This window comes from Dendronephthya gigantea, unplaced genomic scaffold (assembly GCF_004324835.1).
Source record: "Dendronephthya gigantea isolate DGI-Jeju-01 unplaced genomic scaffold, DenGig_1.0 000035F, whole genome shotgun sequence".
Lineage (NCBI taxonomy): Eukaryota > Metazoa > Cnidaria > Anthozoa > Malacalcyonacea > Nephtheidae > Dendronephthya > Dendronephthya gigantea.
Window position 1 is genome coordinate 541,197 of NW_021163045.1, and position 24,064 is coordinate 565,260.

Genomic DNA, 24,064 nt, shown 5'->3' on the forward strand with positions numbered 1-24,064 from the left:
TTTTTGGTCTGGGATTTTTATCATGCAGTCATGTTTGCCTTCGCCTAAAATAGATTTTTCACTACACTGACGTGCACCCAGTGCACTCTGATACAACTGAAAGAATAACTCATGATAAACATGTCCATATTTGCCTGACGTTAAAACAGGTTCCTTAAGCTTAGGATAAATAGGATGGCAGTATTACCATATAAAGATCAACGGGACTTGCAGGAGTAATTATGAGAAAGAAAGAAAAACAATCAAAAGGTAACTATTCTATTAACCCAAAGTAGCCAGAGCGATGTAAAAGTATTTTTCTTGCAAGGGCACTTGCATGCGATGATACATAGCAGCACACGGTACAATTATAGAATACTAGGCCAATAGTCCATTATGTTAAAGATCTGGGGCCGGTTGTATCAAAGCCGGATAGCGCTATCCACCGGATAGTGATTTTTTCAACCTTTCTAAAAATGCTCGAAAAGCGATAAAATTTCAGCTTGGAAGCGACAATTATTAAAGAGGATCTTCGATTTAGGAATACTAAGATTTAATCAAAGTTGTAGCAAATAACGGGTGATTTTGAAGCGATTGAAAAAAGCACTATCCGGTGGATAGCGCTATCCGGCTTTCATACAACCGGCCCCTGTTAGATGATTAATTTTAGAGTATAGAACTACCCTGTTCTTTAAAAATAGTGTTTATTCTTGTTCTCTGGAAGTCCAAATCACGGATTAAGTAACATAAAACAAGGTACATGTATATCTAGAAGACTATATGACATTCACTGTTAAGGCTTAGTTGGGTTGGCCAGGTATTCTATAATTGCTCCCGGCACACTACGGCTAATAGTAATGTGGTCGCAAGCATGGTTTTTTGAGCGTGTTTTCATAAATGTTTTCTACTCTCATCGTTTTGACCCCCTCTCCTCGCAGTCCAAGATGAAATATTGTGAATACCTAGACTCGTCTAGTGGAATTCTGAAATCTCCGGAAAACTGCTTTTCGTTAAACGTAAGCGCACCCCAAGGCCCAACGACAGAAAGGCAAGCTGGGCCGGGGTGGAGCCAAACTCGTACTCGATAGAACGGCCCGTTTGTTTGCTGCGTCAATTTGTTTGAACAAAAATATCAATTTCAAATACGCTATTTACAATTTTTTGTTGGAATACTTATTACAAGTTCAGGCTTTTCCTGACAAGACTTCGTGCAATCTTATTGAATTCCTCGCGATTATCACGCCACATTTTCTAAAGAGAAAAAATTAAACAGTCAAGCGTGTCAATGCTTTAAATGAGTTTAATTGAGGTTCAGATAGTTGAAACCTTTAAATATAATTATATTTATTAAAAGTCACATACTGATGCATCTACATTTGCTCCACTTTCATCATTTGGTTCTGAAAAAAGCAACAAAATGATTTTCAGTATCCTCTTTGAATCTATCTAATTACATTCCAGGCAATTTTACCTGTCAAAGAACTGAAAGAAAATTGCCAGTTAAGCTTATTGCAAATTATTTAATGATTTAACATTTTGATTGTATGTATAACCTCAAGTTTACCTGCTAGCATACTAACAACTGACAGTAAAATTTTCTCCACAGATTGAACAGGACTCCATCTTTCTGCACTCGTCTCATAACCCATTGGGTCATCGCCAGGTGCATGGAGGATTGAAATACACACTCTGCCATCGGGGTAAACTGTCAAAATTTAATAAAGATTGCAGTATCCCGGTATGTTGACCTGACTTAAATAATAAATTTTCTAAGACACTAATTACCAGAACAAATTTGCTTGAAGTGTTAAGATCACTCATTGAAAATATTTCATGTAGTCGCTCATTGCAGATGTTTTAAATGTAGGTATTGTATATCTTAATAGGGCTAGAAAACCTATTAACTGGCAATGTACCTAAATATAATCCTAATTCAGTACCTAACTTAATGACAGATGATTTTACAGAGAGTTAAAGACTCTTTGTATCATAAACTCATTATATCTGTATGTCAGCATGATTTATATCTGCATGTGCCCCAAGACACAAGTTTATGTCCACTCTAGACATTTGTCTCAATGAAATTTATTGAGATTTACTCAGATTGATTTAATTAACAGAATTTGGTTCATACCATTAGGGTGGAACATGTCTGAGACAAATTTCATTTTTGGAGGACTTAGTGGATAATCAGTTGGAAAGACAATTTTTGCTGTGAATACTCCATCCTCAAAAGGTGTGCCTTCAGGACCCCTGTGGAGAAAATATTGGACTTTCAAATTTGAGGGATACTCGTAGTAAGTAATAAAGCTCAGAAATAAGGTACGTACAATAAGTTTAAATGCTAAAAAGAATTATAAAAGTTTTTAACAAATAATCAGCAAAATAATATCAAAGCAAAAAAATACATAGAATATTTTAAATCTATTTATATATATAATATCTGATCTACTTCATGATTACATATTTTTAATTCCAATTAGGAAAGTTTGATTGCATTACTGAGGCTTTGGTGGCCCATTTCAGGGCCTCCTATAAGACCCCTCCTATCCATGGGCCATGTGGTAACATTAAAGTAGGCAGAAAGATAATTGGACCAAATTTTATCATAATCCCTGCAATATAAGTTTTTGGCTAGGAATATATGTATATATATACCAGACTTACATGATCAAGGCTTCCCACTCAAAAAAATTCTCCTCGTTTACAGGACCTAAAATGCGAAAACACCGCAATGCTGTTTACAAACAGTAACAGGTTACAATTACACGTGAACTCCTACCAATCCTATTAATAATTAACCCAGATGAAATACGTAAAATAAATATTGTCCATTTGATACCTGCGATAATGCCTTCAGGTGGATTTAGAGTTAATTCTGAAAGAATAAAGATATTGTTAATACGAAAATATCAGCTCAGTGTTTACGAGATTATTCGCATTGAACACACGCCCTAGAATATTTGGGGAATTTTAAGTAGTATTTCATAAATATATTACATTAATATACGTGTCATAGAGGATGTACATACGCTTGTATTCGGCCATGAGACGTTTTAATGCGGCTCCAGCCATCGCTAAATACTTGGTTCTTTTGCTCTCGCGTGTGATTGAGCTTGGTATAAAATGAAATTCAAGGCATTTTTAGCCAAAGTTTATCGATTCCGCATTGTTGTATAACACTTGATGTGGTCTTTCTAATCCCGAAAATTTACGAAAACAACAACAACGAGCGCGCCCGAAACATCTACGAGTGATTCCGACGCAGAGCTGTAGATGAATCGGTAACTGGAGGTACTTCGATTGCTTTCCTTTGAGCTGTTTTATTATAGAATTTACTTCACGCAAAGTCCCCCCCTGACGGTATAAGAAAAATATCTGTTAACGGGGGAGGGTTTCATTATCATCAAATCAAGATGGCAACACCAACCTCGCAACTTTTGCCGTTAGGTGAGAAAAATCTTCGCTAATCTTGTGTGATTCTCTGTTTTAACTGTAACCAAAGTTCTGTTTGGATCATTTTTATATCTCCTTGCGATAAATTTCAAGCATTTCATATTTGTTGCCACAGTGATTGAGTATATTAGGGGGACCTTTTCACATTGGAATATTTTGTACAAATTAAATTGGTACAAAATCGTTGTAAAACGTTCCGTTTTTTCTAGAATTAATTGACAAATGCGTGGGATCAAAGATTCACATTATTATGAAGAGTGACAAAGAAATTGTTGGAACTTTGCTGGGTTTTGATGATTTTGTTAGTATCCTTTTATAAACAGAAAGATTTAGTTTTTGCAGAGATAAGAAGTATTTGACCATGGAAAGTTGAAAACTGAAAGCAGAGAAGGGAGTAAGAAGGAAACAGATAAATTAACAAATTTCAGGATGAACTTAATTTATAATGTGATAACAGCAACATTTACTAAAACATAATTTACTAAATAAATCATTCACTAAATCATCAGGGACTTGAATTTACTTGAATGCATATCTCATAGTAATATTATATTCCAGTTGACTGTAGGTAGAGATAGATGTGCATAGAAAGAACGATTGAATAAGAGCATACATATAGCCTTCTTTAGTTGCAATCCTGCTTTTCAACAAATAATGCAGGTTCAAGTCATATGGTAAAAAAACCCGAAATTCTGAGCATTTTCTCATTTTCACGTTATTGAGATGGTAGCTATGGTAATAGACATCTATAATTAGTAAAGTTATTATTGCATCCTTGACCAATTTTAAGATATGGTATTGGAGGATGTGACTGAATTGTAAGTGTCAATAAAATGAGTAAATTCAAGTTAGCAAAATGAAGCAGCTTTCAAAAAAACCTTATATGCAAAAGAAACAAATATGTAAACACAGGAAACATGTTGACTTAGTGCACAATTTCAATCGCCAAATGGTAGCGATTGATACAATTTGGCTGGTCAGTTTTGACATTTGTCTCCTTTCAGTGAAAATACTGCTGAAGGTCGAAGAGTAACGAAACTTGATCAGATTTTATTGAATGGCAACAACATTACCATGGTAAAGTGATTACAAAATGTTAGTTGGATTACCATCCACATCATCAGTGCTAATGTGTCTTGTTTATATTTTGTTTCAGCTGATACCTGGTGGAGAGTATCCTTTTTTATAGTAAAATATAACTTTTTTACTTGCACAACCTGTTTTATAATATTTTAAATAAAAATGTCTGCTGCTAATATTTGGCAATATACCAAACTTTTTTCAAGCCATCACCAAAACACCATAGGAAAAATAAAACAATTCCTACTACAATAATTATTAGCTTAAACATAAAAATATGTTACTACTTTTGTACTGTGCGTTAGTGCATTCTGAAGTAGAGTCTCTGTGAGGGAAAACTGGTAATTAGGCTTCATTTGGGTCATCCTCCAGGTATATACATTACCAGTTCCCTATTTACTTAGTATTAATGACCTTTGCAGTCTCCTTTTAGCAGTTACACTATTCCCATAATATGCAATTACATCACAATGATATGCAATTGTGTATATGTATATTTAGTAAAGCACAATCTAAAAGAATATTGCATGAAATATAAGCTGATATGTAATAAATACATAAATTTATCCTTCTAAGTCAAAGTTATAAAGATTATAATCCAATTTTAGGCATAAATTGCAGGTGTTTTTCTTTCCTTAATATGTCTTCTCAGGGGACCTGATGTTGCATAAAACTGTTATTCTTTCAACACCCAAAATATGGATACTGAAGGACATACTTTATTTATATAAACTAACTTTATGTAATTTTGAAGATTACAATATTATTTCCAGCATTACACCCTTTCTTTTTTCCTATTTTGTTTTTATTTTTGAAGTAGGGAATAATAAGTTTCACTATTTTGGATGGTTTTATAGAATTTTATTACTTCTATATCAACTACATGTCAAGAGTGGCCGTGCATAGATTTGACCTATGGAATTAACTAAGCCATGCTGATAGTATATAATGAATTTTTATTCAATAATCGAAAGAACAATTTCAATTCAACAACTATTCATTGCTGAACATATAAATAAAAGTTCAAAGTTATCATAACTCTAGCTTGTGGATACTGTGGATATGAATTATATATAGTTCTGTATGTAGAATAAAATAGTTTTTAGGATATCATCTGATGCAAAATACTAATTTGTTTATGATTCGATTAACTATAGATGTGAATAGTGATGAATGAGCACACAGATGGTTGTGAAGATCGAATTTAAAATTGTGACCATAGATTTTGCTTGATTTTTAAAGGATAATTTCATTTTTGAAACTTGATGACAGTTCTTTGTATGGTAATACAATAGAATTTCGAACCAATAGTTCTGGGCTGATCACAACATTACGACCTAGACAAATGAAAAGATTAGCTTTTTTTAGGACTAATTTATTTTGTAGTCAATCTTTGCATCTTTTTCTTACCTAGAACTGTTGTTGATGCAATTAATCGTCCATCTTTCTGAAATAGGGACTCGCTAGCTAAACGGGCATGGGGTTCGTTAGGATTAGGTTCAAATTTGGTTCCCTCAATTCTTGACCATGCACCAATAACACAGTTCCATCCAACTATGCTATAGAGGATACAGCAATGGTCCTAAAAAATGAATATTGGATTACAAAAACCCTTAAGAGGTATGTTTGACTGTAGAAATTAATAGCTAAACATATATGGATGTATTAATTTTTGGCAGGCAAAATGCATTTGGAAAATTTTTGCATGTAAGCCAAACTATTTCTCTCCAAGTTGAAACTTGATCTCTTTTTAGATTGTACCTTAATTTCTGCCTTGTCTAAAATAATTGCATCTTTCACCCTTGCACCTGGTCCAATTATAACCCCACTGCCTATGGACACATTGGGTCCAATCTATAAATGAAAAAGTATCCAGTCATGTATACAAACAAATTAACTAGATTTGTGTACTTTAGAAATGCAAATTGTTGTGTAACAAGTCATTCAACGTACAACTGCAGTGGAGTGGACTGAGGCTGTTGGATGAATAAAAACATCGCCTAGAAAAAAATGTTGAAGAAAGGTCTCAACTAAAATATTCTTTGACATACACTAGTGATATATATAACCATATTTACAGTGGTTATAAATGCCTTAATAAATATCTCAGACAAATCACAATGATTGCCCGTAAATATTACATATATATTGTTACTAGCTAAATTGGAGTCAGTTGGAGTCAACACTTGCTAACTAATAATTAATAATTAACACTGTTGCTAACTAATAATTAATACTTAAGTCTAATAATAGTTTGTCTGAAAGTTTAAAATGTGCACCGTACACACCTATAATTGTTGGTTTATTGTCTTCATTTAGTGTAAGACGATCGTTATGCTGTGTTCTGTATAACTCGAGAAAGTTTTTATTTGCAAAGATTGCTGACCTGTAAGTATATAATACATAATTATTATTATCATCATGTATATTTAGCTGAACATAAAAGTTTTGCTTGAACTGATTGATCAATGCAAGCATTACATATGGACTTCATATAACTGGTTTCCATATGTTCTTGTGTGACAATGAACTAAACATATATAGTCATGCAAGTGCAATTGTGCATTTAATTATGTCTAAATAGTAAATACCCTGCACTTTTCAATACTGTCCAGAAATTGTCTGTTTTAAAGACATAGACAAGTCCTTGTCCAGATAAGTATGGCATTAGTTGTTCTCCCATCATTATTCTGCCAACATTGTTTGATTGTGATAGCTCACTGGAAAAAAAGAAGTTCAAGTTAATTATGTTCAAGGTAAAACCATCAGGTTTCAGACAAATTTCCTCAGTATATGTACATTACCATTACATAAGCATTACAAATCACCTGCTCCAAAATAGCTAGCTAACTTCAATTTGTCATGATTGAAATCACTGATGTGATTTGGGGAAAGGGTTGATTACATATTCACATAGAAGCTGCTAATATATTAATATATTGCTAATATAGTTAATAGGTTAGACATAGTAGAGATGAACCCTAAACTTACTTTGCTCTGTCAACATTTTTTTGTCTTAGTTCTTTGAGTGCATCAAAAATTGTCGGTGTGAAGATATATGCCCCACAGTTGATTAGACTACTGACATATGTTTCGGGTTTTTCCACATAATGTAGCAGCTACACAATAGGAATGAGAGTAAAAAATACAACATTTTGAAATGCCATGTCTGTCTGCATGAGCACTGCATGATCAAATATTTATATATAGGAATGTAGAATAATGAAACAATATCAATACAATCAAATATTTCTACCTCATGTGTTTCCGCATCTTCCACCATGCAGCCATTGTCTGAAGCTTGACTAGGATTTGACTAAAGCATTACAGTAAGGAAATTTGAGAGATTATAAAAAGGTAGCAAAGTGTAGTGGCATGTATACAGTGGATAATTAGCATTAGTACAACTGTACAAGTTGAACTACAAATAAAATATTGTACCTCTGTCCCCAGCACTGTGTGCTTGCCATGATTATGTTTCTTGTGAAATTCCCACATTTCTTTTAGAGGGAAATCTGAGCTGATATCAGCGTACAAAACTATGAGAGCTGATGGATTACCAAGCATTATCTGGTCTCGAAAATGATAAAGACCTCCGACTGTGCCGAGAGGCTGGAATTCCTGTAGGTACCTATAATAGAAAAGCTAGTATGTGTTTAAGTAGGTTTTGGTTACCTCATGGCAAAATGAAATGAATTGATTTTGTTCATGAAATGAGTGCTCCATATACGGTACCATCAAGTAGGATTGGAAGCTAGTTTTGCAATTCACCTCTAATGCTACTTGTGACAACCTACATATATTTTGAATTTGCATACCGTACAGGGATGTTAAACTCGTGTTGGACAGAAGCAATGAATCTTGATAAAGATTCATTCTGTTGGTAGTAACCGATTAGGACAATTTCTTTCATATTTGGTACCTAGAAATAAATAAGTATAGCTATAATGATCAGTGGAACTTCAGATTTTGAATAATATATGAAGCACAACATACATACTCAACAAATCAGGATTTCTATCAAGTCACAAAATTTTTCAACCTAACGTTTAACTTAGCAAAAACTTAATGCTTGATCATGTGATACACGACTGGAGGTAGATGGGGCCACTGTACCATTGGAGACAGAGGTGGTACACTATATCTATCTGGGCTTCTGGTTATAGGTTCAGCAGTGGCTTTTTCACCATGCTTTTCGTAGCACACCATCGGTGCCAACACAATCAGACAAGGGTGGATTTTTCCTTTTGTAAAAATCTTCATATAGAAATGCCATACCTTACTACATGCTTCAATATGGTGCTGAATCAATGGACAACCTGCTATAGGAAATAATGGTTTGGGCAGCTCTAAAGAAAGTGGTCGGAATCTTGTCCCTACAGAAATAACCCAAGTTGAGTGGATTGCATATAAATTGCAGCCTTAATTTTAACAAAGGTGTTCCATCTCAAACCATCAATCAACTAGTACTTGAGGCAGAGCATGCATTATGCATATCCATGTTTAGCTAACTCCTTCTCAGAGTCTTGCAAAACACAAAAATTGCTTATTGCGTCTATTTAAGTCTGCAATTTGCACAAGTGACACTAGGGAAGTATAAACTGAACCGATTTATATGCAATCAAATAGTTAAATTATTTTATTAATTGCCGATATAAGATTTGTACTATCACTTCTGTGATAAAAATATTTTTAAAGTTTTAAATTGACCTGAATAGTTAAAATTGTGCACAAAAACTTGTAGTTGAGACCGTCCAAAGACCAAAACAATGTTCCGCATAATTTATACATACAGTATTTATTTTGAGAATAGAAATTGAATTGTTCACAAGGAAACGCTACCTTTCTGAGGTCCTCCAATAAGAATAATTGTCTTCAACTCCATTGCTGGGAAATACTTTAGGTTTAGGTAAAATATGACAGTTTTGAAGGAAAAATAGTTGAAATAATATTGTTGTGTCACTTGTGTGTTGGCAAATGTTGTTGACACGTCCTCATGCTTACGTTCGTCTACGATAGCGCACGACAATTTCCGAGTAATTAAGTTAATTTGCTACAATTTGTACACAAACGTTCCGTAATTAGCCCGAATTATTTTCAAGAACTATAATAAACTTCAACTTGGAACCATAGTAAATTTCAATTTATTTTGAAAATAGGCGCCTTTTGTGGCTAGGTCAAAAGTAATCTTACATGCGTAATCTTACATAATTTTACTCAAAACCTTGAAATGTACCAAAGTGACAACTTATTTTTATTTTCTATTCATTTACTTTGCCTGGCAATCCATGAATTCTAATTGATTAATGGCTTAGTTTGCATATAGAAATTCAGTACTCGTGTTCTGCATTTTTATATTGTAAAGCATGGTAGCCGGGCAATCTATATTGTAAAGCACCTGGTAACCGGGCAACTCTTGAAAAAACCACTTGCCCGGCAATTCTTGTTTACAATTGTCAATTTATTGGCCGTTTTCACACTAGAGACGCATAATGCGTCTTCTCTGGTTATTCGTCTTCAGTATAAAGACGGACAACAGACGCATAATATGTCCAGACGATTAATGTTCAGTTTTTCGTCTCAGAGACGAATAATGCGTCTGTCCGTGTGAAAACGGCACATTGACGAATAATTCTGGAAAATGAGACAGTGATAAAATAAACCAGATATTCTAATGTAATCTATTCGCGCGTGTTGCCATGTAATGCCATCGACTTATTCGTCTGATTAGTTGTCCCGCCTTTGTACTAGACAAAAAATATTGAAGACGCATTCATGTATCTCTAGTGTGAAAACGGCAATTGCGACAAAAATTGCTTACTTTTTTAGTCCTAAGCTAGACGTAAAATGATCGACTTTTTAAAAAACTTGTAATTGTAGAGAATCACGCTTGACCTTTCGCCACCAAAGATCGCCTCTTACACTAATAACAATTGGATGATCCCCATTGAAAATGTCTTTCAAAAATCCATTTTTCAAATTGAAATAACTAATAGCAAAGCCAAAAGGCCTAAAACAATCGTATTTTCATGCAAATTTCGTCACCAAATATCGTTTTTTAGTCTGACTTTCTTTCCATGTGTGTTAGCGATGTTCGTCTTTCAAAACTGAATCCAACTTATTTGAAATAAAAAAATTGTGATCGAACGGACAGCCCTGTAAGTTAACACGTACGTCAATTCTTCACCGAACAATTTGCGAAACACCCTGTGTGCAACATTGATGTCTTTGCTTTAACTTGTCTTCGACTTGATACGCGTTTTGAAGTCGTCAGGGCAACTTTGTTTATAGCAGGCTAGCAGCGTGCGCCGTGCGTTGGGCAATGTAAGACCAGAAAAGAATTAAATGAGAATGATTTGTAATGAACCATAAGTAGAATTGAAGGTAGAATACTTTATGTTGGCATGTCAGAGTTTTGAATTTGGTCGAAACCTGCAATCTCGGCAGTGGTATAGTATGCTATACTCTTACAATAATACATTGATGAATACTTCAACATTTGATTAATTGAACATAGATTAAGATCGCAAACGCACCGATAATCCAAATGTATACTGATTCTTTAGAACTAGCTTTGTTTATAGATATAAGTTCACGCGCTACTAAAGAGGTAGCAATTTATAGCATCACGGAACAACTCTTTTGAACGATGTGAACGTGTGAAGCGGCCATGAATGTTCGGACTATACTATAAATGAGACAATTTAATGATTATATCGCTCGTCCCCATCTGTCAAAAGCAGAGAAAACGCGTTAAATATAAGCCAAAATTGCAGATATAAACTGGCTTTTTTATGAAAAGCAAAAAGTTAGTCTGCTTTAACCAATACACATAGAAAATCTCAGATCGTGATCTTTACTTTAAGCATCCAAGGATGCTCAACTTTAGAGTATAGGTGTGAACGGTCTACCTTTATCAGTTCGTGGGCAGTGGCAGACTTTTTAGAGTGTCTGCACTTGAAATATAGGACCATAATTACAAAATTATAATATTTTTATATCTTCGTTAAAACTTAAAACATGCTCCATATTTGCGCCCGAATTGAAATGAAAAAGATGACTAAATATACTGACATCACTGACCACTAAAGACCAAAGTATATGCACTTCAGCGCGTTGTAAAATGTCAACAAAAATTCGTTTACGACGTGAAGGAATGAGTACATATTTACTTTAGTAAATCCCAATTGTTTTACAAAACACAACACTATGTTTTCCCACTGAGATTATCGTATACCTACCACAGTCGTTGAACTACAAAGATATGTCCGCGTGGACAATATTTGTAAAGTTTAATTGCTATACACTCTCTGAAACAATCGAGAATATGCTACACTCGTCTCTAAAACCCTAAAACAATTAGACTTGACTGTTGTATGTAAGTAATTTCTATGGCTCTAATCTGGCGTGCTTGCTACTAAAAATGCCTCAGTCTTAATGTATAAAGCAAGTACATTATATTGAAGCAATTTGTGAGAGGAACACTATAGGCTGTTGCTATATCTCGCTATTGGTAACAAAGAAATCCGGAGGAGACTGATAACTTTATCTTGATCTGTTATTTGCAATGTTTGCCGTATAAGGCTTGATTAATGTTACAATTCTATATTGACTATTATTGTAACAAAGTAGAAATTAGATTTTCAACTTGAGTTATCGCGAAAACGTTACAACAGGACTGAACAGCGTAAAACCTGTGAACACTTGTTGCTATAAGCTGCTACAAGCACCGAAGTACGGTTTGCCATTAATACTAAGACTGTCACTGTTTGATATGAAGGAAAACTTGCTAAGCTTCGCGCTCTTGTGATGGAGGGCTCAATGGGGAACTCCTTTATGACAATGACAGGATTACGGTATTATATACGCTTGCATATATGCATGATGCATATACAATTTTGCGTGTTATAAAGCCTATATGTTTTGCTAAAGGAACACGCGAACCGTCGACTACGAGGTGTAAAGTGACACTCGTATCTATGAGAAATTAATTCAATATTTGTCACTCGGCTCACAGGATTGGTCAGCGAGCTTATAAGAACCCGATATATGCGTTGTGATACCCACTGTCCGCGCGTCTGAGAACACCTCGGGGCTCCCACATGTCATTATTCTGTTAATTGGCGCACTGCTTGATGACATAGTGAATTGACAGAATTTACGTCGCTGGGAGATTGGGCTCTCGGCCAGCCACGGTATCAAGTAATAATTCGCTCAGCCAAGGAGAGAAGATACTGCAGTTTCGTGCCTTTTTAACAGGGAGTACATATTGTACTACTCCGAAACACCTATACGTCGAGAATTAGATGCATCTGGGATTCGCTCAAATCGTCATCATTTGGATTCTGATCTAAGGAGCTGATATCTTTATTTTGTACATTCTGCCTTCATTAAAGTAAAGTACGTTCTATCCTCTTGCCTCAAGACTGCTGAATGATCTATTGGCTTCTGTTTCTTGGCAAAGTAGCCTTCTAGCCGCCGAAAGAAGATAATAAAGTACAAAAGCAGTTCAGTACGGGATTTACATCGTGAAAGTGTGAAAGTTTACTGCCTAGAATTGACGAGAAGGGACGAAGTGTCTAAACGACACAAAGGACTGCTTGACCTCTTAGTAATTACCTTCTGAAGGCTTTGATCATTTTTATATTATCTTCAACCGAATACGAAATATGTTGGACGGTCAAGGACCTTCACGGGGCAGCCAGGAATCGAGTGAGGAACAGGCTAGCAGCAGTACAACTTCAAGAGCAGCTGCTAACGTGAAGAAGGAGTCGAAATCAAGTTCCTCACGAGCACCCAAGACACGATCGACGGCCGCTAAAAGGTATCTGAGGGGCACAAACGCTCCCAAACTTGCCCGAGCCGAGCTTTACTTCATCCTGAAGCATCTCAACTGAATTTTGTTGGGTCCCCGTGTTTATGTCGTACACAAGCAGAGCTTATTCACAACACTTTATGACACAAGCCCTCCCAGTTAGTAAGAATGACGCCCTGATATAGCTTCATTTGCATCTTAACTTCAAGCTCTTCGCATGGCAATGCCGTTCATTGAATGCCTTTGTAAATACACCAGCTGTTTAGAGCATTCGTTTCTCTTTCATTTGATTGTATTTTGATGGCCGTCGTCCCAGGGAGACGCGAGAAAAGCGAGTGTGTAGTTGGGCCTTCAGAATGTCGCAATTGTCTTTGAACAAGACACGTTTATTGAATTTAAACAGTTTACTTGGCGTTTATTAGCGGTCGTGTATTTCCTGAATTTGTGACAACCTATATGCATATTTTATTCTAGAATTCAAAGGGAATTGGCCGACATAACACTCGATCCACCGCCTAACTGCAGGTAAGAATATTTTGGCTAGAACAGAAAGCGGCAAGGATAAAGTACTTGAAATCATTTCACGTTTAAGACCCGGAACAATGAAAGCTGACAGCGGCATTCGTCCGCTCGCTGAGAGTTGATAATTTATCAAACAAACCCCACATTTGCATGAATGAATGAAAGATGTCGAAAATTCGAGAAGTTAAGCGTTGTGTAGCGAGCGATTACGTGATGAACACATTTCAAAGTACTCAGTTCCCTTACTTATATGAGAGGCCTTGATATATTGTCGTATATTGACCAATATTTTGAAATAAATGCACGTGTCATCTGACTAATTGTTCGCATGAACCTTTCATTTGTGTATCGTTGTACAATTTCACTTTGACATTTTCATCAAAACCCTTCCCGCTGTCAGTGGCTATTCAAAAGTCGAGGCTTCGGACTTTCGTGATTGCAGTTTTAACTATAAATACAAAGTTTCATCCGGCTATTAACCATGTAGTTCCTAAAATATTTAGTAGCAAACTTTAATAGCAGGATATTATATATCGAAACAATTGGCACTGTTGAGTCTAAAACCAAAAGTAGCAATGTTGTGTTCCGTGAATTCAAAGTTTTGTAACAAAGAACAAGAACAAACAAGTTTTGCACTTCGGTTCTTCGCCATTGCAAGTTATATCGTGACGTTTTTTGCAATTTCTGCCCACCGCCACCGGCTTGTTATTTAAAAGTCATGCAAGATAGCTAACTTCTGTGGGCATTTCACAAAAGAGATATTTGTTTGGACTTTAAATATCCCTGTTTGAAGCGAAACACTTTATCGATGTAAAAGCCGACCTATTTCGCGACTTTTGCTCGCAGCTTCAAAGGAGAATAGTGCTTGAAAGGCCATTAGCCCATGGCAGTATTTGGCAGTTCATAAATTCAACAAATTTAAATAATCTGTAATATAAGCCGTCTGATTGCGCTAAAATCCGAAGATAAAATCGAAAAGGAAAACAAACAGGGAATCAGGGATGAACAATGATTTTACAGCGTACGTTCAGCCCGTGTGTTGCTGGCGGTCTTGTAGGAGGTTGGAAGTGTAATCAAAGGCAGTTTAGAGGTGGGGGAGGGAATTAGGAGACGAGGCAGACATATGAAGTGCATTCACTCCATACCCTTAAACCCTCCAAGTCAAAATTAGTGTTTGTTTTAACCTTCTATAAAGTTGAATTGAGTTTGTAAAACACACAGGACCTCAGACTGGTTTGGTATAGCTTCGAATAGCTTGCACAAAATGTACAGGTGTCCTTTGAAGTATTACAGTTATAAAATGCACACAATATACTTATATATCTTTTTGCTTATATTTATAAATGCCTCCTGAGGTTACTTCGGGATTTCGTACGCCTATAAATCCCAGACAGTTATAATTGTGCCATTGCAATTACATACATGAGCGTTCTGACCATAATTTACATTTTTGTTGAAACTTGAAATGATCTCCGTCTAAATTGTACACGGACCGTGTGCATGTATACACATTACTTTTGTTGAGGTTACCAAACAACACCTGTAGATGTGTTATACTTATACACTTGACGCTTTAACTCCGGGCTATGCCTATAGTGTAGTGTTCCTTTTCCCAAAGACCCTATGGTATACATCTGTCTACTCCACATAGATTAGGCTCCCTGACAATAAATCTGCCAGAAAGCAAATTAGATCGGCAGAGCCAAAGGTCGCGTGTTTACAAATCACGATATAGGGTCTATACTCCGAAAACTATTTACTGTTTGAGGATCGAAGTAAATCCAGTCTGACTCATCACTCATGAAGTCCGTAGAGCTGAAGGTTTATTGCAAGAACTGAAAGATTCGAAGAACAAATGAGGAATGGTTTTATCAATTCTTTATGATAATTTTGTATCCCACTTTCAGCTTCATTTCGAGCGAGTCATACGCTCAAGGAGACACCGAGGTTACCACATGCCTACGAATTTTTTTCTACGGCGGGGATAAAATTAATACAAAACCAGTTTTACCCATTTTCAGACTTCATATGCGACGCATAAACACTGGCCTCAGTAAACATGTAAGAATCATCTAATGCTTGTCTTCTATGCTTTTTCTAGCGCTGCGCCAAAAGGCGACAATATTTACGAATGGGTATCGACAATCATGGGTCCTCCTGGGTCAGTGTACGAAAGAGGAGTATTCTTTCTGGATATCCACTTTCCTCCTGACTACCCATACAAACCACCAAAGGTAAGAATTTGAAATAAAAAATAGTGTTTTTTGTCGCTGTCGGTATTACGCATGACCGACTCTCGAGTGCTACAGACAGTAATGTCTTTGTCGATTAGAATAATGGTTCCGTTTCGTCCTTGGCACGAATTGGTTCATAGATCAGCCATGTGTATAGTTATCACTGAACGCCGGCTGAACTTTGACTTTCCAAGTGTATTTAATGTGCAGCTAGGTCTCTATATAGCTAATTGTGGGAGATTTCAGAAACATGTCGGGCAAGCAAATATCTGTCTAATTCTTACAGCTATATATACCGTATTAAAAAATCAACCCAATTGCGGACATACATGATGATAGCAGTTATATATATCAACATTTTCAAGCAAACTATACACTGGCAATAAATGGCCGTTTTACCGACGCCCAATACGGCTCAATATAGTTAAATCAATAAATGCCGTTTCACTTGAATTGCTAAAGGTATCTCAGCTATGATAGCATGCAGTTATGTGCTTTTTTTTCATTATTCTATTGTCTTTATCACCAAGCCTCACTCTAATGCCATATACCTACATTCCCTTTACATGAAAGTAAGGTTTGAAGACAATATATAGCCGCATAATTATCAAGGGGGTAGCCGCATAACTGCTTGGAATACTTGAACAAGAACGCCAAAAACTTATGCTCATTCATAAAACCTGAAAAATCCAAATGACTTCACAACACCTGCATATGGCTGTGGCGAAAAATCCAACTGACTTAAAGTCCATCATGCAGAATTTGAATTTGCCATCACTGATGTGATTTTGGCGGTATAGAACCCTACCAAATTAAACACGAATTAAGATTTAGGCCAGGCCAGGGGAGAGTTGTATGTAAGCTGATTTTCGCTATCCAACATGAACGGTGATTTTCCAAATCGCTTTGAACTGAGGTTTCCAATTTTGTTAAAAATAATTTGGATTAAGTATTGTGCATGTAGCTATTCTTAATTAAACCGCTGTTTTTCTTTATCAATTGTTGCGTCAATATTTGTAGTTTAGTTTCCTTTGGCTTTGCCATGCCGCTGGATTGGTGCATGATGTAGGCTAAAAAGTAAGGTAGAAGTATCATAACGCCAAACAGCGCTTTATTATTTATCTTTAAATTCGATCTATTGTTCGAAAATACTTATCATATGGAAGCAGCGTACGTAGTAGCGTCTTTGAATACACTTTTCATGTCTCATGAGATATAATTAAGCCTCGGTCAAACGAGAATGGAAGTTGATGATAGTTTTGAAGCAAGAGTTTACACGAGAGTCTCCCAAACTCTCGTGCGATGGTCAAACGAGTTGACGAGAGTTGACGAGAGTCGAGAAGCAAGAGTTGACCAGATGTTACCGCGCGCGTAGCAGGGACTATTTTATACTATTTTGTATTTATGTTGTCTTTTTTTGCTGAGCTTGCTGCAACAAAATGCAAACCGCTAGCTGTTTTGCAACTCTCATCAACTCTCATTCTCGTTTGACCGGGGCTTTAGGCTACTGCCTAAATTGTACAAAAACAATTTCTGGACGTATCTACAAGTGTAAATGCCATCGTCAGGAGAGTTCGTCTGACACTAATTCCCTGATTAAGCTCCTTAGGTTGAAACGTTGAGAAATGTTTTTGTAGCACCTCATTGTATATGAAATACTGTTGGAAAATTACCCATGAGCCCCATGAGGCCGCCAGCCCTCGTGAGCCTAGGAAATGATAATTGGCACGTCCTGAGGTCGACATGCATGTTCGACTTCACGAATTTATAAGGAGACGCAATCGAATCGTTCTTTCGTTTCATGAAGGGCTTACGATGCTCGAAACGTCTCGAAGATATTCGTTATCGTTTCAAATTTGGTATGAATCATTTCATACCCAAGGCCAAGGCGTGTTTATCGATTAGATACACTTCATTTTCCCCCTTAATATCGTAACGTAAATCCAGTGGAAATGGCTTTCAGTTGGAAATCTTTTAACGCTTGTTCTGGTTAGGCGAGCTAGCCCCGCCATATAACGTTTGCAGACAGATGTGCATAGCGCCTAAACAAACGCAAATTTTGGACTTAGCGCGATGATAAGTGTGAAAAGTGCAGAAATTTTGCATCGCATACACATTTCATCATGTAACATGATTTTGCCAATATCTTTCTTGCAAAACATGCCCGGAAGGCAACGTACAAATGAACTGATGAGTTTGATAACATCGCTGAGTGAAGAGCGATCCTTATTAATATTCCTAACAGCATGATTTCTGGGGTACTGATTTAGGTTGTTGCCAGCTAAATTCTTGTGTATTTTGCAGGAAGTATATAGTTCAAAAACCAGCCATGTTTTACGTCTTTTACGGTCCTGAAATACAAATCAAAATTCTTCCTATCATACAGATAATATAAACATGGTTCCTCGAATGTCGTAATTAAAAATTTCATTGTCATTGCGTATATATTCGATATCTCAATGTATTAAAGTGGGGTGTTTTTTTACATTTACATGTATTTGCATTCTACATTTACATCGTTTTGGACTATCCATGTTTTTAGGATATTAAAAATGTGTTGTTTTGCGGGTGAGACTAAAAGAATCGCGATTAAATATTGCCGAAAATTGATGTAAAAACTGTTTCAAATATGAACGAGTTTAAAGCTAGTGTTGTAGTGAGAGATTTTTGTCAACTTCACAAACTTGTTGATTGATATCGAATTCTTATCAAACTTCAATCATCGCTGCACTTGAGCTTGTTTAATCTGCTTGAGAAATTATTCATAAAATCAAAACGTTGAAAAACTATTATATCTTCATTTCTATAAAGTTTCTCCGGGCATGGAGCGGAGTTCAGCATTCGAACGATGTTATACTAAAGTGTTTGGTCTTAGTGTAATTGCCGCTGTAGCCTTTTAGCCTTAGCTTTTCATGCTGGGTCATGTCATGTTGACCTTTTGTGGCCCAGTGGCGAAGCTCGTGCTGAGCGGCGAGAATTAATATGTCATCTCCTTTAAAACACTACTGCGGATAAAAATTTAATCAAAATCACAAATTGCTGGCATCTCGAAAACTGTTTTAATTTGCAATGATTAATCCGAACCTTTGTTTTTCGCCTAAATTTAAAGTCAGTCAAACCTGAATTGGTGGTGTCGGTAAAAAAAAGACAATATTTACGTGCTATGACCTGTGTATATACATATTCAGCAAGTAATATTTGCGAAAGGTCAACTTGTACATTTTAAGCACGTTCGATCATGCAGATTTTTTGAGCGTATTTTTTAAGACATTATTTTGCATAAAAAGAAAGTAGTTTCCTAATCATTTTTACCATTTTGTGTTGCAGGTAACATTTCGAACAAGAATTTATCACTGTAACATCAACAGTCAAGTAAGTTCATTCACCAATACGTCAATTGATAATATTTAATATTATCACATTAGCAAATTTATTGCGGAAGAATCCTATATCGAATAACACCTAATTAACAATGAGATGCAAAAATTTCTTAATGGTGATTGGCTAAGTGGAGCATAATTAAATTTGGAATAGCGGTATAGGATGTTAGAGGAAAATTTGGGAAAAACCATATACACGTAATTAAGATATATATAAGAGTAACATTTAGCGAATATAAAACATTTTTCTTGTTGAAATTGGATAACGATAAACGATAAATTGTGTGGAAACACGACAGTCAAATGGCAAGTTGTTGTTATATTCCAGTTTTCACGAGTGGAAAATATAGACGGATCTATAAATACACACTCTCCCCCTAGTTTAGCTTATATCTACGCCTCCCTGTGTAAAAATAACAGGCTATATTCTCCACTTTCTGTGAAACATATTGCAGTTTTACTTATTCCAAGATGTCATTTCTAGCCGAGTAGCTGTGGTATCTTATTTCGTTGTTCGATTAAAATTTTGTCCATTAAGGTTATTAAGCTCTTCCCAAGTGTTGATATACGTGAAATTTGCATTTGCGAAACGCAAATTTGAACTGTTTGTTTATTCAGTCATATTGAAAGGTTCTGGATAAAACTATGCAGATCTAATCTCGTTAAATCTTGGATTATGCTGCTTTGCATTGTAGACAAATTACTAAGATAATGTCGCTCATTCTTCATATCTTTTAAGCTACAATACTTTCGAATCACTGTTTCCGCTGCAATACTTTCGAATCACTGAGAAACGAGGCGGGCAATGAAATCTATTGTTTGTGGGATGGTTTTGGTTGCTTGAAAACAAATTCGGGAAGAGTCTTTTCTTTTATGAAATGGGCTAAGCATTATGATGGCGACCAGATTTGGCTGGTTATCAACATGCGTGAGGAGAGTGATTTTCAGTTCTGTGGGACTTTGTTACAACTTAAAGTTGGAGCATTCGTCAATTTAACAAGTGGTTATAACATCGTTGACAAACCGTGTTTTTGCGATGCAGGCCAACTTTATTGAGATTTAGGACCTCTTTTTATCAACCAGAAATAATCTGTCTTTTTTCAACCGTGTGTTCCACTTGATAGTTGCTCTCTTAGCAGACAGGATGAACGACAGCTTACGTACATCCGTCTATGCATTCTGACGCGGTTATCAGATCCTTTGCCAAAAAAATAATAACTGAGATGTTATTCATTATCTTCGCACAGAATATTCATCTATCAGCCCGAAATCAAGTCACGGTTCAATTTTGTATCATTAAGTATATATATGTATTTTAGTACATAGAATGTAGGCTCAGTCATTCACATTTCACAAGACGTAGCTATGAAAGTGTTTTTAAACTTCGGCCGTTTAAGCTGAATGCCTTTCGAACAACCGGACTCTGATAGCAAATATTTCAATTGCTCGTCTAAAAATACTTCGGTATAAAAAATGACCCTCATTCGTGGTAAACAATCGAAAAATAATTATTGTAGGCGTTTTAATAAGTCAGCATATGTTTTTATTTGATTAATTGCCAAATAACTTCGTGATTTCTCTACCGCAAAAGTCCATAATGGTACGAAAGCTTGAAAATTAAAATCAAGTTTGATTATAATTTCAAAATTCCTTGATTTGGACAATCTGGAAAATGGGCTCTCTTACAGATTCATGTTTCTGATATTGTTTCTCTTTTTTTCAGGGTCAAATATGTTTGGATATCTTCAAAGACAGTTGGAGTCCGGCATTGACAATCTCTAAAGTGCTACTTTCAATATGCTCCCTTTTGACCGACTGTAATCCAGGTATGTTTTTCTAGGCCAGTAAATAATCCATTTTTTATCGGATAATCCGACAGGTAAAAGACATTAAGTTAACAGGACATTACACAAAGCAGTGGGTGGCGTGGTGAACTTCATAACGAATATTCACACTTTAATCGTCTAAATGTCTCGATTCTATTAATTTTTATCTCAAATACACTTAGAGCGTAGACGATTTAAGGAATGATTAAAATTGCCTCCAGCTATGCCCAGAATCACGAATCTTTTTTGGTATTTTCGATTGACGTAATGAGTTCCCTCACACCCACACACCCTCCCACAGAGCGATGTGATTATGTACATACGAGATTGTTATATAGGTGCTGTGTATTTTAAATGTGATTGGTTCATTCGTAGTCACATGACTTTAAATAAATGCAATGTTTCCCGCCAGGGAAACAAGTGAAAAATTGTTGCCCGCATATTGTCATAACAAAGTTTTTTAAAATGAAATTGTCGTGTAACATGTATGTTTTTGTTCCTATATAACAAAACACTTAATGTTCGCTACTCCTCGGGAAATAGTGAGTTTTGTTTTCCCTCGAGTCTCAACATTCAGACTCTTGGGAAAACAAAACTCACTATTTCCATGGGGAGCATACATTAGGTGTATATTGTACCACTGATATATATGTAATACTGAATTGATCACGCTTCTGCTGTGAATAGCTGAAGCCAACCACAGCCATGTTGAATGGTCTGACTTAAATCTAATGTGCTATCGTAGAAATTTTTAAAAACGCTTTATAGATTTCTAATATTTATGGCAAAAGAAAAATATCCTGGGTAATAACTTATCATCATCAATAGCCTCTTATTCGTCCCAAGCTGGGACCGTTCAACATCGTCATGCATGATAATCATTAAGATAGAAATAAGTTATGGAAAAGTTGTTTTTTTCTCCAAAGCGTTTGAGTGTGTAGATTTGTCCTTTTTTTGGTTCCGATTACACAGACCATGCAGTTGGAAATTTCTAGTTTCCGAACAAATTTTATGCGAAATAGACTTTCGGAACCTGCTAGAACACACATTCACCCCAACCGGTAAACTGTGGTACCTAATGTTTTTCAATGCTCAAACGTTAGCAAATACATCCTCATCCCCAGGGCCTAGCTCCGTTGCTCTCTGCATAGGATGTGGAGAGCAACGGAGCTAGGCCCTGGGGACGAGGATGTAGCAAATAGTGCTGTGCAATGAACTTAGGACAATCACTATACTGTTAAAAATATAGGTTTGCAATGTGGAGTTCTGCAGGGAAGTCGATTAAAATGCATTTCTCTTTCTAGACGATCCATTGGTGGGAAGCATTGCAACTCAGTATCAAAGCAACAGAGCGGAACACGACAGAGTAGCGAAGGAATGGACCAAAAGATATGCAACATAAGTAACTAAATCTCTTACGATTGTGCCCAGCAACAGTTTGGTTTAAATGTAGAACCACACCTATGGCTATGAGCTTTTATGTACGCAAGGATATGAAAGAGTACTTATTGTCCTCTAGACCTTGAAGTTTCGATGTAAATATTAAGCGATATCTCTTACAGTTTGTTAGATATAATTTTGGCACGTACACTACAGGCTTTTACATAGATCAGTGGCTTAGCTGGCACGTTGGGGTTAGATTTATGTAAAAGTCTGTAGTGTGCCTATGCTTATAGTAATTTAAAGCGCCTGGGTACGAAGCTGTAACACTCCTGGCACATATTTTTACTTAGAATGCGGAAATTCCACGATTTTAATTAACCTTGTACAGTTAGTTTACCTTCCGGACCTAGGGTTTTTTTCAATTGCATAGACGCAACACAGCAAGTATTTGTTATTTGGATATTGAAAATGAGTCCATTGCCCCTATATATTTTCATATAAGGAACGAGTATAAATACGAAAGATAACGCTGGAGGAAAGATTCGCGTGTAAAACAGGTGGCGCGAGACAAGTTTTTTAACACGTTCCTCGATTGATTCCCACAATGAAGAGACGATAACGCTGGAGAAGTTTTGACATTACAGGTAGATTTGCAAACTAGTAGGATGTCAATTAAACTAATTTAACTTGTTTATGTTATGTGTGTTTTGTCTAAGTCCCTAAGGACAAATTTCCATTCAGAGTGCAAAATACGGAGCCTTTGGGAGAAAGATAGATATCTCAAATTCAAAAACTTACCCGTTAATTATATCATTAAACCATCCAAGAAGTTGCTTACTCTAAGTTTTATACCACCATTTGCAATCTAGCCGTTATGCGTGCAATTTCTCATCATAGGTGGCTTCCGCGGCTATGAATCAAGGAATATGTTTACCTAACACCGTGCCAAATTATGAAAACTATGGCGGAAAATTTGAATATCAACTTTTGAGACAAGACATGCGCATCAATTGATCAAAAAAGTTAGGGCCTGTTTACTTGGAGCGAGCGAGTTATCCCGGCTAGGCGAGGTAAAAAGCACATCACATCAAAGACTTAAACTGATTAGTCTTTCAGGTAGACAAAACTATCGTTGGGCGTGTAAAACGCACTCAATCTAAACTGACTAAACGGTATGAAAGAAATGGAATTCGTGTGAATTTCTCGTTTTAAACGGGAAACGAGAAAAATCTCGAAACGTTAAGCTTCTTATTCCATTTAAATTGTAAAGTACATCTTTATCGAGAACACGAAAGCTTCTCGTATCCAGCGACTTTATTTTTTTGATAAAACGTGTCTCAAATGGAAGTTCGGAAATTGCCGTTGCCTTTTTGACAGACAAAATGATTT

At 36.1% G+C, this 24,064-nt stretch overlaps 4 protein-coding genes across 4 annotated transcripts; 2 read left to right on the forward strand and 2 right to left on the reverse strand.

Annotated features, from left to right (window-relative positions):
- Positions 1-610: 610 nt before the first annotated feature.
- LOC114525676 (ubiquitin-conjugating enzyme E2 G2) lies at positions 611-3,225 on the reverse strand. The gene is made up of 7 exons (XM_028547082.1): positions 3,012-3,225; positions 2,822-2,857; positions 2,647-2,692; positions 2,114-2,232; positions 1,544-1,684; positions 1,342-1,379; positions 611-1,230 (listed from the first exon to the last, which is right to left on the reverse strand). Exons 1-7 carry the CDS (start codon positions 3,052-3,054, stop codon positions 1,156-1,158), a joined length of 498 nt encoding a protein of 165 aa, XP_028402883.1. The 5' UTR covers positions 3,055-3,225; the 3' UTR covers positions 611-1,155.
- A 102-nt stretch (positions 3,226-3,327) lies between these two features.
- LOC114525677 (U6 snRNA-associated Sm-like protein LSm5) lies at positions 3,328-5,662 on the forward strand. The gene is made up of 6 exons (XM_028547083.1): positions 3,328-3,429; positions 3,645-3,740; positions 4,226-4,253; positions 4,440-4,512; positions 4,592-4,608; positions 5,168-5,662. Exons 1-6 carry the CDS (start codon positions 3,396-3,398, stop codon positions 5,184-5,186), a joined length of 267 nt encoding a protein of 88 aa, XP_028402884.1. The 5' UTR covers positions 3,328-3,395; the 3' UTR covers positions 5,187-5,662.
- Positions 5,663-5,691: 29 nt separating this feature from the next.
- Positions 5,692-9,500, reverse strand: LOC114525678 (mannose-1-phosphate guanyltransferase alpha-B-like). The gene is made up of 12 exons (XM_028547084.1): positions 9,358-9,500; positions 8,794-8,891; positions 8,334-8,437; positions 7,957-8,146; positions 7,772-7,831; positions 7,507-7,634; positions 7,107-7,235; positions 6,804-6,901; positions 6,469-6,515; positions 6,277-6,369; positions 5,926-6,097; positions 5,692-5,852 (listed from the first exon to the last, which is right to left on the reverse strand). Exons 1-12 carry the CDS (start codon positions 9,398-9,400, stop codon positions 5,752-5,754), a joined length of 1,263 nt encoding a protein of 420 aa, XP_028402885.1. The 5' UTR covers positions 9,401-9,500; the 3' UTR covers positions 5,692-5,751.
- A 3,149-nt stretch (positions 9,501-12,649) lies between these two features.
- LOC114525744 (ubiquitin-conjugating enzyme E2 E1-like) lies at positions 12,650-23,367 on the forward strand. Its single transcript, XM_028547163.1, has 6 exons — positions 12,650-13,339; positions 13,805-13,855; positions 15,954-16,086; positions 19,414-19,458; positions 21,190-21,292; positions 22,597-23,367. The coding sequence occupies exons 1-6, from the start codon at positions 13,185-13,187 to the stop codon at positions 22,692-22,694; spliced, it is 585 nt and encodes a 194-aa protein (XP_028402964.1). The 5' UTR covers positions 12,650-13,184; the 3' UTR covers positions 22,695-23,367.
- Positions 23,368-24,064: the final 697 nt, after the last annotated feature.

Bases quoted from the DNA above. Each gene is read 5' to 3' on its own strand.
- LOC114525676 (XM_028547082.1), bottom strand. From the start codon at position 3,054: ATGGCTGGAGCCGCATTAAAACGTCTCATGGCCGAATACAAGC. The intron at 2,858-3,011 runs GTATGTACATCC...TTATTCTTTCAG, and splicing joins TCTCATGGCCGAATACAAGC to AATTAACTCTAAATCCACCT. The intron at 1,685-2,113 runs GTATGAACCAAA...AAATTTTGACAG, and splicing joins AGACATGTTCCACCCTAATG to TTTACCCCGATGGCAGAGTG.
- LOC114525677 (XM_028547083.1), top strand. From the start codon at position 3,396: ATGGCAACACCAACCTCGCAACTTTTGCCGTTAG. The intron at 3,741-4,225 runs GTATCCTTTTAT...ACCAATTTTAAG, and splicing joins GGGTTTTGATGATTTTGTTA to ATATGGTATTGGAGGATGTG. The intron at 4,254-4,439 runs GTAAGTGTCAAT...GTCTCCTTTCAG, and splicing joins TTGGAGGATGTGACTGAATT to TGAAAATACTGCTGAAGGTC.
- LOC114525678 (XM_028547084.1), bottom strand. From the start codon at position 9,400: ATGGAGTTGAAGACAATTATTCTTATTGGAGGACCTCAGAAAG. The intron at 8,147-8,333 runs GTATGCAAATTC...TTTCTATTATAG, and splicing joins GAGTTTAACATCCCTGTACG to GTACCTACAGGAATTCCAGC. The intron at 6,516-6,803 runs GTGTGTACGGTG...ATTTTTTTCTAG, and splicing joins CAATAAACCAACAATTATAG to GCGATGTTTTTATTCATCCA.
- LOC114525744 (XM_028547163.1), top strand. From the start codon at position 13,185: ATGTTGGACGGTCAAGGACCTTCACGGGGCAGCCAGGAATCGAGTGAG. The intron at 16,087-19,413 runs GTAAGAATTTGA...TTTGTGTTGCAG, and splicing joins ACCCATACAAACCACCAAAG to GTAACATTTCGAACAAGAAT. The intron at 21,293-22,596 runs GTATGTTTTTCT...TTCTCTTTCTAG, and splicing joins TTTGACCGACTGTAATCCAG to ACGATCCATTGGTGGGAAGC.